Source organism: Trachemys scripta, chromosome 24 (genome assembly GCF_013100865.1).
Source record: "Trachemys scripta elegans isolate TJP31775 chromosome 24, CAS_Tse_1.0, whole genome shotgun sequence".
In the NCBI taxonomy this organism is placed as follows: domain Eukaryota; kingdom Metazoa; phylum Chordata; order Testudines; family Emydidae; genus Trachemys; species Trachemys scripta.
In genome coordinates this window covers 12,147,813-12,165,919 of record NC_048321.1, presented here as the reverse complement: position 1 = coordinate 12,165,919, position 18,107 = coordinate 12,147,813, and the positions used below count along the sequence as shown (strand labels likewise).

The window sequence follows — 18,107 nt, the reverse complement described above, 5'->3', positions numbered from 1 at the left end:
TGGACGCTCTTCCGATCTCATCGTCCATGAAGTACGCTGTGCTGCAGGGCAGGGGGCTCAGCAGGGGGCGCTGGGCTGCAGGGCACGGGGCAGGGAGCTCAGCAGGGGGGCACAGCAGGGGGCGCTGTGCTGCAGGGCACGGGGCTCAGCAGGTGGCGCTGGGCTGCAGGGCACGGGGCAGGGGGCTCAGCAGGGGGCGCTGGGCTGCAGGTAGCTGGCTGGCAGGCTTTGCAGGGGGCTCCATGCTGTGGGGTTGGGGGCTCAGAAGGGGGAACAGGGCAGGGGCTGAGGAGGAGTTGTTTTGTTCCCATACTCGGCGTTAGCCCCAAAGCCCCAGCATGTTGCTGTGTTCCTGGCAGCACCATCCCATTTAGTTGACTGATTCCCAGCCCCCCTGCTCTGACCAGTAACCCCCCCAGGGGGGGGAAGGGGGCTCTGTGGGGACATGGGTGTGCGACTGAACCTGGCCCATGCTCAGTACAGGGCTGAAGGGCTCTGCCCCGAGCCCAGTGCCTGGTAGCCAGGGGGCCATCTGGGCTGGGGCTGCGGATGCTGTGCTGGGACAGACAGGGAAGGGGCGCAGGATGGGTTTTTTGATCTCCTCACACCTGGCCTGGGAGGATTGGCTCCTGCACTCCCCCCTCCCCCAGCAGCCCAGCCCAGGTGGGGGAAGGGAGCTGCCAGCCTACACCTGGGAAGGAGAACCAGTGGTTTGGGGCGGGGGGGGGGTCCACCACAGGACAAGTGCTACTTTCTGAAATGTACAGATGGGGAAACTGAGGCACAGAGAGGGGCAATCGGAGCTGGGGATAGAACCTGGAGTCCTGGCTCCCCACCACCCACCCCCCAGTGTAAGGGGACAACACAAAGACATTTATATCTTCAACTGCACTGAAATAATACAATGGCAACACACTTATTCAACAGTCCTAGTATCACACAACCAGCCTGTGTGTAAGGTCACCCTAAGGGGTCAGGGGGACACACTGGGGCTGTATGTTTGTGTACAGTGATCCTGGGGTCACACAACAGGATTCTCTGTGTGTGTGTAGTTGCTCTGGGGTCACACAATGGGGTTGTATCTGTGTACATTCACCCGGGGAGCTTAGGGGGGTTGTATGTGTGTGTACAGTTGCCCTGGGAGGGGGGTCACACAATGGGGCTCTGTGTGTGTGTGTGTGTGCGCGCGTATGCATGCAGTCACCCTAGGGTCACACAATAGGGCTGTGTGTGTATGTAAAGTCGCCATAGGGTCACATAACTGGGCAGTGTGTGTGTACAGTCATCCTGGGGTCACACAACAGAACTCTCTGTGTGTACACTTGCCAGGGGGCACAGTAGGGCTGTATGTGTGTGTACAGTCACCCTGGGGGGGTCACACAGTGGGGCTGTGTGTGTGTACAGTCACCCTAGGGTCACACCATGTGTGTGTGTGTGTGTGTGTTTACAGTCACCTAGGGTCACACAACTGGGCGTTGTGTGTGTGTGTGTGTGTGTACAGTTGCCCTGGGGTCACACAATGGGGCTGTGTGTGTGTGTACAGTCACCCTAGGGTCACACAACTGGGTGTTGTGTGTGTGTGTACAGTCACCCAAGGGGGCACAGTGGGGCTGTATGTGTGTGTACAGTCACCCTAGGGTCACACAACTGGGCGTTGTGTGTGTGTGTGTGTGTGTACACAGTTGCCCTGGGATCACACAATGGGGCTGTGTGTGTGTGTACAGTCACCCAAGGGTCACACAACTGGGCGGTGTGTGTGTGTACAGTCGTCCTGGGGTGGCACAGCAGGGCCAGCGATGAGCAGTACCACTAGCAGGAGCCCTCCGGGAGCACAGCTCACTGGGGGTCCTTGGGCAGAGCCTAGGGTGACCAGATGTCCCGATTTTATAGGGACAGTCCTGATATTTGGGGCTTCTTTTTTATAGGGGCTCCTATTACCCCCCACCCTCGTCCCGATTTTTCACACTTGCTATCTGGTCACCCTAGCAGAGCCAGACCTGGCTAGATACGTACAGCCCCAGCCAGTGCCAGGGGCAACGAGGCCGATGATCTCTGGGACAGGGCCTGTCTCTTGTGGGCAGGGCTGGCTCGCGCTTTTTGGCCGCCCCAAGCAAAAAAAAAAAAAAAAAAAAAATTGCGGGTGCAGGGGGACCAGCTGGGGGGGGGGAGGAGGAGGGAGCGGGCGGGAGAGAGAGAGAGAGAGAAGGGAGCGGCCAGGGCTACAGCAGGGGCACTGCCACGCGGCCCCTCCCGCTGCGCCGCCTCCTGCCGCCAGGGCTCCGCTCCGGTCGGCGGGGAGGGAAGGAAGAGGACAGCCCTGCAGGGCGCTCTGGTTCAAAAAAACAAAAACAAAAAAAAGCAGCCGTGCCGCCCTAGGATTGGGCGGAATGCCGCCTCGAACAGTCTGCGGCCCCAAGCACCAGCTTACTCAGCTGGTGCCTGGAGCCGGCCCTGCTCGTGGGCTGTGCAGCGCCTGGCACAAGGCCTGGGATGGGAGTGCCCAAAGGGTAGCTAATGGCCAGCTGAGCCAGTGGGGAAGCTGCGAAAGGCTTAGGCAAATAAGCTGAAGGGAACTCCCAGAAAGCCACAGAGGGAAAGCCCTTTGCAGGCTCCCTGAGCCCCCCCGCCCCCAGGGTGCAGGTGATAGGCAGGGAACTGGCAGGCAGAGGAGACATTAGCACACAGCGCTGAATTCAGCTAGGACACACTGCTAAAGCCAGCTGCCCCTCTGCCCCACTGCGTCTCTTCCCCAGGCCCGGCCAGATAGGCTAAAGCATCTCAGCGGCTCACAGCAGGGAGTGCTTTTCCCTCAGGAAAATTCCCACTATTTGTCAAAACACCAAATATCCCCCCGCCCGCCCTCCCCCCCACACACACTTCATTTTTTTCTCCCACAGGAAAATCAGAAAGTTCTCAGATAGAACCCAGGAGTCCTGGCTCCCAGCCCTGCCTGCTCTAACTACTAGACCCTAGTCCCCTCCCAAAGCTGGGGAGAGAACCCGTGTCCCCCTCCCCCACCACATCCCTTCCCCTCTTCTGCCAAAACGTTTGTTTTCTTGAGAACCTGATTTTCCATCGGAAAACGAGTCACAGCCGGGTCAGCCCCCGCTCCAGGTGCAAGGCCGCGTGAGCAGCCGCCCCGGGCACAGGTCAGCCCCGCTCCATGTCCAAGGCTGTGTGAGCAGCTGTCCCAGGCACGGATCAGTCCCCACAGCTACAGGGCCACATGATCAGCCACCCCGGGGACGGGGTCACCCCCCCAGCAGCAGAGCCACGTGAGCAGCTGGGGCAGTGGTGACCTCACTGGAAGAAGATCAAAAAAGCCACTGCAGCCACTAACCCAGTCAGCTTCTTCCCGTGGCACACACACCTCCCGCCCGCCCCCCCGGANCACTTGATGCAGCGAGCAGGGCAGGAGAGGTGAAGGGATATCTGCAAATCATAGAATCATAGAATATCAGGGTTGGAAGGGACCTCAGGAGGGCATCTAGTCCAACCCCCTGCTCAAAGCAGGACCAATTCCCAACTAAATCATCCCAGACAGGGCTTTGTCAAGCTGGGCCTTAAAAACCTCTAGGGAAGGAGATTCCACCACCTCCCTAGATAACCCATTCCAGTGCTTCACCACCCTCCTAGTGAAAAAGTTTTTTCTAATATCCAACCTAAACCTCCCCCACTGCAACTTGAGACTATTACTCCTTGTTCTGTCATCTGGTACCAGAGAGAACAGTCTAGATCCATCCTCTTTGGAACCCCCTTTCAGGTAGTTGAAAGCAGCTATCAAATCCCCCCACATTCTTCTCTTCTGCAGACTAAACAATCCCAGTTCCCTCAGCCTCTCCTCGTAAGTCATGTGCCCCAGCCCCCTAATCATTTTTGTTGCCCTCTGCAGGACTCTCTCCAATTGGTCCACATCCTTTCTGTAGTGCGGGGACCAAAACTGGATGCAATACTCCAGATGTGGCCTCACCAGTGCTGAATAGAGGGGAACGATCACGTCCCTTGATCTGCTGGCAATGCCCCTACTTATAAATGCCGTTGGCCTTCTTGGCAACAATGGCACACTGTTGACTCATATCCAGCTTCTCGTCCCCTGTAATCCCCAGGGCCTTTTCTGCAGAACTGCTACCTATCTCAGGGGTGGCCAACCTGTGGCTCTGGAGCCACATGTGGCTCTTCAGAAGTTAATATGTGGCTCCTTGTATAGACACCGACTCCGGAGCTGGAGCTACAGGCACCAACTTTCCAATGTGCCCAGGGGGCGAAGAAGTGGGCTGTAGTCCACGAAAGCTTATGCTCTAATAAATTTGTTAGTCTCTAAGGTGCCACAAGTACTCCTGTTCTTTTTGCTCAACCCCTGGCTCCTCTCCATCCCCCCCCCCAAGACCCTCCTGCACACCACAAAACATCTGATCGATGGGGCTGCTGGTGGGTGGGAGGCTCTGGGAGCTGGGGGGGCTGATGGGGGGGCTTCTGACATAGGTGCCGACTTCTCGCGCCAGTGGGTGCTCGACCCGCTCTGAACCTGGCCCAGTCCTGACTCCACCCCTGCCCCGCCCCCATTCCAACCCCTTCCCCAAAGTCCCTGCCCCAACTCCACCCCTTCCCTGCCCCTATTCCAACTTCTTCCCCAAATCCCCGCCCCAGCCTCGCCTCTTCCCCACCTCTTCCCCTGAGTGCGCCATGTTCCCGCTCCTTCCCCCTCCCTCCCAGAGCTTGCTATGCCACCAAACAGCTGTTTGGCAGTGGCAAGCGCTGGGAGGTAGGCGGAGGAGCGGGGACGTGGCACCCTCAGGGGAAGAGGAAGTGGGGCGGGGGGGTAAGGGGAGCTTGGCTGCCGGTGGGTGCAGAGCACCCACTAATTCTTCCCTGTGGGTGCTCCAGTCCCAGAGTTGGCACCTATGGCTACTGACATATTACTGTGGCTCTTTGGCAATGTACATTGGTAAATTCTGGCTCCTTCCCAAGCTCAGGTTGGCCATCCCGGCTTAGCCAGTCAGTCCCCAGCCTGTAGCAGTGCATGAGATTCTTCTGACCTCAGTGCAGGACTATGCACTTGTCCTTGTTGAACATCCCAGCCCTGAGGTGCACCTGCCCCACCCTGACAGGTCAGATTCCTTGTGAGTCTCCCAGGCCACAAACCGCTACCATGGGGAACTGCTGAGAAAGCACCAGTGACTCTTGTGGAAGCCACAGACCAGCCCGATTGGTGCTGGGGAATCATAGAATATCAGGGTTGGAAGGGACCTCAGGAGGTCATCTAGTCCAACCTCCTGCTCAAAGCAGGACCAATCCCCAGAAAGATTTTTACCCCAGTTCCCTAAATAGCTCCCTCAAGGATTGAACTCACAACCCTGGGTTTAGCAGGCCAATGCTCAAATCATTTAACTATCCCTCCTCCCCTGGATGAGTGGATGGATGGAGTCAGGGAATGAGGAGTACATGTGGAGATGGATGGATGGATGGAGGGAGGGAGGGAAGGAGGGGTACATGTGGAGATGGATGGAAGGATGGAGGGAAGGAGAGGTATATGTGGAGATGAATGGATGGATGGAGGAAAGGAGGGCTACATGTGGAGATGGATGAATGGATGGATGGAGGGAAGGAGGTGTACATATGGAGATGGAGGGAGGGAGGGCGCAAGGGAGGGAGTGGTATATGTAAATAATACAGCAGGGCAAAGATTATCCAACAAGTTCTTGGAATGTATTGGAGAAATTTTTTTATTTCAGATGGTGGAGAAAGCTACTGGGAAGACGCTGTTCTAGATTTGATTTTGACAAATAGGGAGGAACTGGTTGAATTTGAAAGTGAAAGGCAGCTTAGGTGAAAGTGATCATGAAGAGTTTGTGATTTTAAGGAGTGGTAGGAGGGAAAACAGCACAATAAAGATAGTGGATTTCAAGAAGGCAGAGACTTTAGCAAATTCAGGCAGTTGGTAGGTAAGATCCCATGGGAAGCAAGTATAAGGGGGAAAAGAGTTTGAGAGAGTTGGCAGTTTTTCTTAGAGAAATTAAGGGAAAAAGAGCAAACTATCCCACTTCAAAGGAAAGATAGGAAGTACAGCAACAGACCACCCTGTCTTAACCAGGAGCTCTTCAACGATCTGAAACTCAAAAAAAAGCGTCCTACAAAAATTGGAAACTAGGTCAAACTACAAAGGATGAATATAAACAAATAACACAAGTCTGTAGGGACAAAATTAGAAAGGCCAAGGCACAAAACAAAATTAAACTATCTAGAGACATAGAGTTAGGGTTAGACTCATAGACCCAGGACAGGGTAGGCCCGTTACTCAATGCAGGGAGAGAGGGAAACAATAACAGAAAATGTGGAAAGGACAGAAGTGATAAATGACTTTGTTGTTTCTGTTTTTTCCAAAAAAGTTAGTAGTGATTGGATGTCTAACATGGTGAATGCCAGTGAAAATAGGGTAGGATCAGAGGCTAAAATAGGGAAAGAACAAGTTAAAAATTACTCAGACACATTAGATGTCTTGAAGTCACCAGGGCCTGATGAAATGTATCCTAGAATACGCAAGGAGCTGACTGAGGAGATATCTGAGCCATTAGCAATTATCTCCCAAAAGTCATGAAAGATGGAAGAGATACCAGAGGACTGGAAAAGGGCAAATATCGTGCCCATCTATAAAAAGGGAAATAAGAACAACCTGGGGAATTACAGACCAGTCATCTTAACTTCTGTACACAGAAAGATAATAGAGCAAATAATTACGCAATCAATTTGCAAACACCTAAAAGATAATAAGGTGATAAATAACAGTCGGCATGGATTTGTCAAGAACCAATTGTGTCAAACCAACCTGATACGCTGTCAAAGAAAGCTAACAAGACCTGTGGATGGGGGGGAAGTGGTAGATGTGGTATATCTTGACTTCAGTAAAGCTTTTGATACTGTCTCGCGTGACCTTCTCATAGACAAACTGGGGAAATGCAATCTTGATTGAGCTACTATAAGGTGGGCACATAACTAGCTGGAAAACTGTTCCCAGGAGTAGTTATCAGTGGTTCACAGTCAGGCTAGAAGGGTATATCAAGTGGGGTCCTGCGGGGATCAGTTCTGGGTTCAGTTCTGTTCAATATCTTCATCCATGATTTAGATAATGGCATAGAGAGGACACTTATAAAGTTTGCGGACGATACCAAATTGGGAGGGATTGAAAGTGCTTTGGAGGATAGGATTAAAATTCAAAATGATCTGGACAAACTGAAGAAATGGTCTGAAGTAAATAGGATGAAATTCAATAAGGACAAATGCAAAGTGCTCCACTTAGCAAGGAACAATCAGTTGCACGCATACAAAATGGGAAATGACTGCCTAGGAAGGAGTCCTGCGGAAAGGATCTGGTGCTCATAATGGACCACAAGCTAAATATGAGTCAACAGTGTAACACTGCTGCAAAAAAAGCGAACATCCTTCTGGGATGTATTAGCGGGACTATTGTAAGCAAGACACGAGAAGTCATTCTTCTGCTCTACTCCACACTGATTAGGCCTCAGCTGGAGTATTGTGTCCACTTCTGGGCACCACATTTCAGCAAAGATGTGGAGAAATTGGAGAAAGTCCAGAGAAGAGCAACAAAAATGATTAAAGGTCTAGAAAACATGACCTATGAGGAAAGACTGAAAAAATTGAGTTTGTTTCGTCTGGAGAAGAGAAGACTGAGACAGGACATGATAACAGTTTTCAAGTACATAAAAGCTTGTTAATAGGAAGAGGGAGAAAAATTGTTCTTCTTAACCTTTGAGGACTGGACAAGAAGCAATGGGCTTAAATTGCAGCAAGGGAGGTTTAGATTGGACATTAGGAAAAACTTCCTGTCAGGGTGTTTAAGCACTGGAATAAATTGCCTAGCGAGGTTGTTGAATCTCCATCATTGGAGATTTTTAAGAGCAAGTTGGACAAACACCTCTCAGGGATGGTCTAGATAATACTTAGTCCTGCCATGAGTGCAGAACACTGGACTAGATGACCTCTCATGGTACCTTCCACTCCTACACTTCTATGATTCTATGTGGGCTGGCTGGCTGGATGGAGAAGTGTGTGTGTGGAGATAGATGTATAGATGGATACCTGTGGGGATGGACAGATGGAGGGGCATTTGTGGGAATGGATGGATGCATGTGGAGTTAGATGGATGGAGGGATACATGTGTGGATGGATGGATGGATGGATGGATGGATGGATGGATGGATGGATGGATGGNTGTGTGGATGGATGGATGGATGGATGGATGGATGGATGGATGGATGGATGGATGGATGGGGAGATGTATGTATGTATGGATGGACAGACAAGAAAATGAAGGGATACATGTGAGGATAGATGGAGGGGTACGTGTGGAGATGGATGGATGGATGGATGGATGGGATGTGTGTGGAGATGGATGGATAGATGGATGGATGGAGAGATATATGTGAGAATGGATGGATGGATACATGTGGGAATGGGTGGATAGATGGATGGATGGAGAGATATATGTGAGAATGGATGGATGGATACATGTGGGGATGGATGCATGGATTCGTGTGGAGATAGATGGACGGATGGATTAAGAGTGATGTGTGGAGATGGATGGATGGATATATGTGGAGATGGATGGATGGAGAGGTATGTGTGGGATTGGATGGATGGATACGTGGATGGATGGATGAGATGTGTGTGGAGATGGAGGGAAGGGTACGTGTACCTATTATATAGCTATCAGATCACTACACCTCCATACTCCATGAAGAAACCCTAAATCAATAACGCCTATAACACCACTGCAGCTGCCATCTGACAGTATTTTTAGTATTTCTTAGTAAATATTAACCCTTTTAGTCCTTACTTTCCGTATATTTGATTCATTTATATATCAACTATGCTTTAGAATCTGTATGATATTAACAAAGGAGATGTTTGAATTCTAAGGCCCAGAACACTGGGCCTTGTCCTATAAGTAAGATAATGTATTTTATCTATTAGGCTTTAATCTAATAATCTGTGGCATCTCCATGCCTATAGAACACCAGATATCCTTGATTCCCTTAATCAAAGGCTAAAATAGGGAACAAACAAGTCAAAAATTACTTATACAAGTTAGATGTCTTCAAGTCACCAGGATGAAATGTATCCTAGAATACTCAAGGAGCTGACTGAGGAGATATCTGAGTCATTAGCAATTATCTTCCAAAAGTCATGGAAGACACGAGAGATTCCAGAAGACTGGAAAAGGACAAATATCGTGCCCATCTATAAAAAGGGAAATAAGGACAACCCAAGGAATTACAGACCAATCAGCTTAACTTCTGTACACAGAAAGATAATGAAGCAAATAATTAAGCAATCAATTTGAAACATCTAGAAGATAATAAGGTGATAAGTAAGAATCAGCATGGATTTGTCAAGAACAAAACTTGTCAAACCAACCTGATAGCTTTCTTTACAGGGTAACAAACCTTGTGGGTAGGGGGGAAGCGATAGATGTGGTATATCTTGATTTTAGTAAAGTTTTTGATACGGTCTCACATGATTTTCTCATAAACAAACTGGGAAATGCAACCTAGATGGAGCCATTAGAAGAAGGTGGGTTCATAATTGGCTGGAAAACCGTTCCCAGAGAGTAATTATTAGTGGTTCACAGTCATGCTGGAAGGGCATAACGAGTGGGGTCCCTCAAGGGATCAGTTCTGGGTCCAGTTCTGTTCAATATCTTCATCAATTATTTAGATAATGGTATAGAGAGAACACTTCTAAAGTCTGCAGAGGATACCCAGATGGGAGGGGTTGCAAGTGCTTTGAAGGATAGGATTAAAATTCAAAATGATCTGGACAAACTGAAGAAATGGTCAGAGGTAAATAGGATGAAATTCAATAAGGATAAATGCAAAGTACTCCACTTAGCAAGGAACAAACAGTTGCGTTCATACAAAATGGGAAATGACTGCCTAGGAAGGAGTGCTGCGGAAAGGGGTCTGGTGCTTATAGTGGACCACAAGCTAAATATGAGTCAATGCTGAAATGCTGTTGCAAAAAAAGCGAACACCATTCTGGGATGTATTAGGAGGAGTGTTGTAAGTAAGACATGAGAAGTCATTCTACTCTGCGCTGATTAGGCCTCAACTGGAGTATTGTGTCCAGTTCTGGGCGCCGCATTTCAGCAAAAATGTGAAGAAATTGGAGAAAGTCCAGAGAAGAGCAACAAAAATGATTAAAGATCTAGAAAACATGAGCTATGAGGGAAGATTGAAAACACTGGGATTGTTCAGTCTGGAGAAGAGAAGATTGAGAGGAGATATGATAACAGTTTTCAAGTACATAAAAGGGTGTCATAAGGAGGAGGGAGAAAAATTGTTCTTCTTATCCTCTAAGGATAGAACAAGAAGCAATGGGTTTAAATTGCAGCAAGGGAGGTTTAGGTTGGACATTACAAAAAACTTCCTGTCAGGGTAGCTAAGCACTGGAATAAATTGCCCAGGGAGGTTGTTGAATCTCCATCACTGGAGATTTTTAAGAGCAGGTTGGACAAACACCTGTCAGGGCTGGTCTAGATAATATTTAGTCCTGCCATGAGTGCAGGGGACTGGACCTCGCGAGGTCCCTTCCAGTCCTATGATTCTATGAATATAGATCTAAGGCTGATGTAAACATTAAACCTGGGATTGATGAGGGGTGATTTTTGCTAGGGAGAATCACTAGGGAAGAATGATCATGGGGAAAGAAGGACACACTGAGAGAGATTATCTTGAACTTGAACAACGTTGGTCGTCTCCACTGTAAATAATGCTGCCTTCACACATCAATCAGTACAGACTTCCTCTGAAAGGAAATCCCATCAGAACAGATGATTCAGGGCCAGGGAGGCTGGAACAATGTGTATCGTGGGGGTGCTGAGAGCCATTGAACCAAACTGTTAACCCTGGATATGATGGAAACCACTTCAAGTCAGGGGGTCCTGCCGCACCCTTAGTTCTGGGTGGGTTTTTGTGGCAAGGAGGGGTCTCTTTGGCTATATAACGACAGAAGGTTTGGAACTTAGTTGGGGGATGAAACTGCGCATCCCACCCGTTCCAGTGGAGAAGTAGGGTGACCAGATGTCCCTATTTTATAGGGACAGTCCCGATTTTTGGGTCTTTTTCTTATATAGGCTCCTATTACCCCCCACCCCTGTCCTGATTTTATACATTTGCTGTCTGGTCACCCTATGGAGAAGGGGCACGGCCAACTCTGCCCCTCACCGCGGGGTGGGGCTGGATCTGTTCTTACTTTGCGGTGCACAGGGCTGTGCCGATTGTCGACTGAGGATTTTGGTTACAGAATTCCAGCTGACCCTCTTATATGACAATCTCAAACCGCCATTAACTTCAGACTCACAACAATATCACCTCTGCCCCTCCTCTGCCAGCTGGGCCAGCTCCTTACCCCCACCAGCCATGCACCAATTCCCCACCCTTCCCCCGCTGGCTTCGACCACCTCCCCACCCACAAACCTCCCCTCCCCTATCTGCCCCTAGCCCTGCCCCTTCTCCCCAGCCTACCCCTCTGGGGTGGGGAGGGGGCCAGCCTGGAGTGGGGGACCAGAAGGGAGCTGAGCTGAGCTCAGGCAGCGTGACCCTCTGGTGTCCTCTGCCCAGCCATCTGGCACTGTTAATGATCTATTTCTCCTGCAGTTCAGGGAGGGGGGAGCGATCAGAAAAGCGGGGGGGGGGGAGGGTGGATTGGGAAGGGGCAGATGGGTGTGGGATGTAGGATTGGGAGAGGGGTGGGGGACTGGAGAAGGGGGTGTTGGATCAGGGAAGGGGAGAGGGATTGGGGAAGGGGCAGGGACATGGGATCAGGAATTGGGAAGGGCGGGGGTGTGGAATATGGGGCCGGGGGAGGAATGGGATCAGGGATTGGGGAGGGGCTGGGAAGTGGGATTGGGGAGGGGCTGGGACATGGGATCAGGCATTGGGAAGAGGTGGGGTATGGGATATGGGACTGGAGGAGGGACGTGGGATCTGAGAAGGGGTGGGATCTGGGATTGGGGAGGGGTGGGGTGTAGGATATGGGACGGGGGGAAGGGGAGGGACGTGGGATCAGGGATTGGGAAGGGGTGGGTGTAGGATATGGGACTAGGGGAGGGACGTGGGATCAGGGATTGGGAAGGGGTGGGGTGTGGGATTTGGGACTGGGGGAAGGATGGAATCAGGGATTGGAGAGGGGTGGGGTGTGGGATATTGGACTGAGGGAAGGGGAGGAACATGGAATCAGGGTTTGGGGAGGGGGTGGAATATGGGACTAGGGGAGGGTGGGATCAGGGATTGGGAAGGGGTGGGAAGGATATGGGGCTGGGGGAGTTGTGGGATCAGGAATGGGGGAGGGGTGGGGAGATTGGAGATGGGGGTGTTGGATCAGGGAAGGTAGGAGGGATTGGGGAGAAGGCAGGGGCGTGGATGGGATCAGGGATCCCCCAATCATGGGGGACACGGCACTGGGCGGAGGCACTGGCTAGGGCAGGAAGCAGGATGTGGGATTAGGGCAGGAGTAGCCTGCGGCCCAGCTCCCCCGCGACTCACCGTCTTTCTCAGCCATCTCCTTGCCGCGGTTAATGATTGACTGGAGCCAGTGGGCCGGGCCAGACAGACCCTGCTCCCCTGGCACCCGGCAAGTCCTGCACCCTGGGGACAGAGAGCACAGCGGGGCGGTGACTACAGGGTTCCCAGCCCTGGCTGGCGCCAGCACAGGACTCCTGGTCTCTGAGATCCTGCTCGGGGACCCCAAATCCCCTCCCTCTGCAGCCTTTCACCCCACAGGCGTGGACACACAGGGATGGCTTGCCCGGAGCTGAGGTGTAGTCACCTCTTGGGCAGGGCAGCTGGGGAACAGCTGCACATAACACCTCATGGGGATGGCTCACCGGATGCTGACATGCAGCCACTTCTGGGGTGGGGCCCGATTCTGCGCTGCCCAAGCTCCACGTACTGAACCACATCCCCTGCAAGCCCATGGGGCAGGCACTGGCTGTGGGAGCCGCACTGTGGGGAGACAACCACAGCATCCAGCCAGCCACTGCCGAGCCTGCACTGCTGTTTTGGCAATGGGCAGCGCCGGATAAACCATTCCCCATGTGCCTTTCCATCCGCCCATCCCCCATCCAGCCACCCACCCATCCCCCATACATTGCCCCACGCACCTCTCCATCCACCCATCCCCCATCCACCCGTCCATCCATTGCTCCACGCACCCCTCCATCCATCCCCCCACGCACCCTCCATCCACCCATCGATCCCCTCACGCACCCCTCCATCCACCCACCCATCCATTGCCCCATGCACCCCTCCATCCTCCCATCCATCCATCGCCCCACGCACTCCTCCATCCACCCATCCCCCATACAGCCACCAACCCATCCCCCCCACGCACCCTCTCCGTCCATCCATGCATCCCCCCACATGCCCCTCAATCCACCCATTGACCCCACGCACCCCCCCCCCATTCTCCCTCACACCCCTCCATCCATCCATCCCCCCCATCCACCCCACACACCCATCCCTCACCCCTACATCCACGCACCCATCCCCCAGGGGGAGGCGTGATCTGGGTGTAGTGCCCAAGGGGGGTGGGAGATTTGGGGCACAGTGCCCAGTGGGGGTCAGAGTGGGGATCTGAGTGCAGTACCCAGGGGGAGGGGTGATGTGGGTGCGGTGCCAAGGGGGTCCAGGGTGGGAGGTGTTGGGAGCACGGAGCCTAGAGCAGGGGTGTCTGTGGTGGGGGTGTCCAAGGATACTGCTCTGCGTGGGGGTGTCCGGGGCGGGGGTGTCTGGGGTGGGGGGTGCCCAGTGCGGGGGTGTTGGGGGCACAGTGCCTTGGGCAAGATGCCCGTGGGGGGGTCCGAGCACAGTGCCCTGAGAGGGGGTGCCCGGGGGGTGTCTGGGGCAGTGCCATGGGCGAGATGCCCAGGGTGGGGTGCCCGAGCACAGTGCCCTGGGAGGGGGTGTCTGGGACACAGTTGCCTTGGGCGAGATGCCCAAGGTGGGGGTGCCCGGGAGCAGTGCCTGGTGCAGGGGTGTCGGGGGCGGGGTGTCCGGGGCGCGGTTCATGGGGCGGGACTGTCGGGGCGCGATGCCCGGCCAGTGCCCGGGGCGGGAGGTCCCTTACCCGTGACACGTCCCTGCGGCTCCGGCTGGCCGCGGGCTCACCATGCAGCTGGCCGGGGCTGGGCAGGGGCCGGCATGGCGGGGGGCGCCGGGGTCACCCGGCCCAGGCGGCAGCTCAGCGGGGCGATGGTTCACCTGGGGCGGGCGGAGCCGGGGGCCCGGCAGGGGAGCGCGGGGCTGGGGGAGGGGCCGGGCCGGGCTGCCCAATGGGCGTGGCCGCTGCAGGACACCTGTGCATGCCCCCCCCCGGAGGAGGGGGGGCAGGGGACTGGGGGGACCAGGCTACACACAGCGCATGTGGGAGGGGAAGACGGAGCTGGAGGGGAGTGGGGGGGGGGGGGGTCTAGCGGGTCTGGGAGCCAGGACTCCTGGGTTCCATCCCAGGTCTGGGAGGAGTGACCTGCCAGGAAGCCCCGCCCCTCGCAGCCCCCCTCCCTTTTCCTGGCAGTGCTGCCTCCCTTCGCTCAATGGGGCCATTGTGTCCTGTGCACCTCGGGTCTCACCTTCGCTTGCGCAGGGGCTGGGAGGAGGGGAGCGGGGGAGGCAGATGGCAAACCTGCTCTGGCTGGGTCCCAAGCTGCTGGCTGCGAGGCCTGGCGTTTTCCAGGGGAGGAGCGCACACTCTACGGTCCCCCTCCCGCCCCTTCAACCCCGGGGATAGAGGGGAAACTGAGGCACGGTGAGATGCATGTGACTGCAGACTGCCCTGTTCCACCCCGTTAGCCCCTTCCCGTGGGCAGAAAGAGGTCAAGCCCACTCTGGGCCTGCATCCAGCCAGCCCCTGGAACAGGTGCCTGGGGACGGTGGGGACAGGCAGCACCCAGGTCCCCAGGCCAATGGAGTTTGCTGACTCAGGTCTCTGAGCGCCTGCTCCAGCTGGGAATGAGCCCAGTGGTACCGGGAGTCAGCCTACTGCCCCCCCAAGTCCTGCTGCCACTCTGGATTTGCTCTGGTTAATGAACAGCAGATTATAGCTTGGGCTAGATTGGGAGGGGAAACTGAGGCACGCAGTGGGGGAGGGACTGGTCCAAGGCCGCATAGCAGGCCAGTGGCACACCTGGGAACAGAACCCAGGTGTCCTGAACCTCAGTCTCATGCTCCACCCACTAGGCCATGCAGGACAGCAAGTTTTAACCCTGAGAGCCTAGAGCAGTTTGGAATGAAATGACCAACGTTGGCTGCTAGAGAAGTGCAAGGTCCCCCCAGCCACTTCCCTGTCATGACTTATCAGGGGCATTTCAGCACCTGGTGCAGGCGAGCAAATCTGGAACCCATTTCCCATTAGCAAGATCGGGGACCCCCATTGCACTGGGTGCTGCACAGATGCTGTTGTTAGTCGTTTGGCTGTGTGTGTGCGTTCTCCCTGTGTGCTGCCCCAGCTCTGCGCAGACACCTCGAGCAAACCGCCCAATGACCACAAGATCCATTAAGGTACGAAGGCACCAGGCCAGGTTTATTGTCAACAAAGCACGGTAATAACACCTGGCAGACTCTACGAGGATACTAAGACATGTATGCCTATGACAATGGACACAGCTCAGTGAATGGCGGGACTTTCCATTCCCCCTCGGCTGGACAAAGATACTTACTCTGAGATACATCTTTATACCTTGATACAAACAAGTTACATACTGCCTCTGACACAGTCACTGCCCCCTGACATGGCTAGTTATTACCCATCACCTTTTACATGTTGGTTTGATCAAAACATTTCTATTGCATACTGTCCTCCTGACCTTATCTTTTAGGAGCGGTCAGTGTGTTCCTGGTACCCTTGGGGAATGTTTTTGTACCATCCTTGATATCGGAATGTTCTCGTATCACTTGATATCAGGCTGTGTTTGTGTGAGCGCTCTGTGCTTAACACTTCTTAGCAATGTGTATTTCTGCAAGATCAGCCCTGTTCTTGAGAGATTCTGTGAGTAGGTCCTGCCTTGTACTAGACCTCTGATACAGAGGCTTATGACTCAGTACTACAGTCCCCCACTTTTTACCATTTTATGCGGAGGATGTTTACCCATCATCCTGGAAAAGCATAATGCATGGACTGAAGATGGACCAGTGGGCTAAACACTGTTATGTGGCCACCTTACCTCTCCATTCACACATTCATAGAATCATAGACGATTAGGATTGGAGGAGATCTCAGGAAGTCATCTAGTACAACCCCCTGCTCAAAGCAGGACAACCCCCATCTAAATCATCCCAGCCAGGGCTTTGTCAATCCAGGCCTTAAAAACCTCTAAGGATGGAGATTCCACCACCTCCCTAGGGAACCCATTCCAAGGGCACACTGTGACTCATATCCAGCTTCTCGTCCACTGTACTCTCCAGGTTCTTTTCTCCAGAACTGCTGCTTAGCCACTCAGTCCCCAGCCTGTAGCAGTGCATGGGATTCTTCCACCCTCAGTGCAAGACTCTGCACTTGTCCTTGTTGAACCTCATCAGATTTCTTTTGGCCCAATCCTCCAATTTGTCTAAGTCACTCTAGACCCTAACCCTACCCTCTAGCGTATCTACCTCTCCCCCCAGCTTAGTGTCATCTGCAAACTTGCTAAGGGTGCAATCTATCCCATCATCCAGATCATTAATGGAGATGTTGAACAAAACTGGCCCCAGGACAGACTCCTGAGGCACTCCACTTGATACCAGCTGCCAACTAGACATCGACCCATTGATAATTACCTGTTGAGCCCAACAATCTAGCCAGCTTTCTATCCACCTTATAGTCCATTCATCCAATCCATACTTTTTAACTTGCTGGCAAGAATACTGTGGGAGATGGTATCAAAAGCTTTGTTAAAGTCATGATATATCACATCCACTGCTTTCCCATATCCACAGAGCCAATTATCTCATCATAGAAGGCAATCAGGTTGGTCAGGCATGACTTGCCCTTGGTGAATCCATGTTAACTGTTCCTGATCACTTTCCTCTCCTCCAAGTTCTTCAAAATGGATTCCTTGAGGACCTGTTCCATGATTTTTCCGGGGACTGATGTGAGGCTGACGGGTCTGTAGTTCCCTGGATTCTCCTTCTTCCCTTTTTTAAAGATGGGCACTATATTTGCCTTTTTCCAGTCATCCAAAAATAGATTCCCCATCTATCCCTTGGTCTGCACATTCCCTCATACAACTGATGAACAGATTTTATTTTTCAATTGTTTTTAGTCCCTTATAGTGTATCTGGGAATGTTAGGCCGAGGACCATGACTGAGGCGTGGGGTGTAATCTGTGGGTGACATGAGGAATCCTTTATACTTAGTTGGTGGTCGATGATATGGGCTTTGGTCAGGATTATAATATGCATACGTGTATGTGTTTGTACCTTATACATTTTTATAGGACACATTTGGTTTAACACACCCTACAGAGTATGCAAGTATAGAGATGCCCTTACATACTGTATAAGTCCAAACATTTTCTTTTAAAACATTAATAAGCATTTGATTATTTCTTATAATGATTATTCATTACTATGGCAGTGTTGATAGCTAGTTTTGTTTGTTTGTTTGTTTTAAACCAGGCATTGTCATTTGGCTTTTTTGATTTGTCATTGCGTGTAGCAACACATTCCCATCAGTGCAATTACTGTTATGGCTTCTATTCCCATCAGTATTACACTGAGTGTTTGGACTATTGGGTGGAGAGTAACATCCTCTGGGATTGCCCACTAAGGTGTTTCCACCCCTCTTTGCACACTTTCTACTTCTATTTGTTGTTGGATAAGATGAGCTGTGGGTATTAAGGCTTCCTTGGTTCTTATCACTGACTCATGTATGTCCAATTGTAATTGCTCCACTGGGGGAAACAATTCAATCAATACGTTTTGTAGGTTGCCAGGAGGAGTAATAATATCAGTGACAGTGCTGACACAACTTGTTGGCCAAAAGGCCTGGGTTCCAATTTGGATGGTGCTAGTGACTTGCACACAAAATCCTGTATTCATTCCAGGACAAATGTTTCC

General features: G+C 52.4%; 1 protein-coding gene across 1 annotated transcript in view; it reads right to left on the bottom strand.

Moving 5' to 3' along the window:
* HPN (hepsin) overlaps nucleotides 1-14,299 on the bottom strand; it is a 40,281-nt gene extending 25,982 nt beyond the window's left edge. Inside the window, exons 1-2 of the mRNA XM_034756740.1 lie at nucleotides 14,143-14,299; nucleotides 12,561-12,662 (exon numbers count right to left, since the gene is read on the bottom strand). Of these exons, the coding sequence (XP_034612631.1) occupies nucleotides 12,561-12,576 (16 nt within the window). The 5' untranslated portion in view covers nucleotides 12,577-12,662; nucleotides 14,143-14,299. The remainder of the gene's footprint in view (nucleotides 1-12,560; nucleotides 12,663-14,142) is intronic.
* Between the last annotated feature and the right edge of the window lie 3,808 nt (nucleotides 14,300-18,107).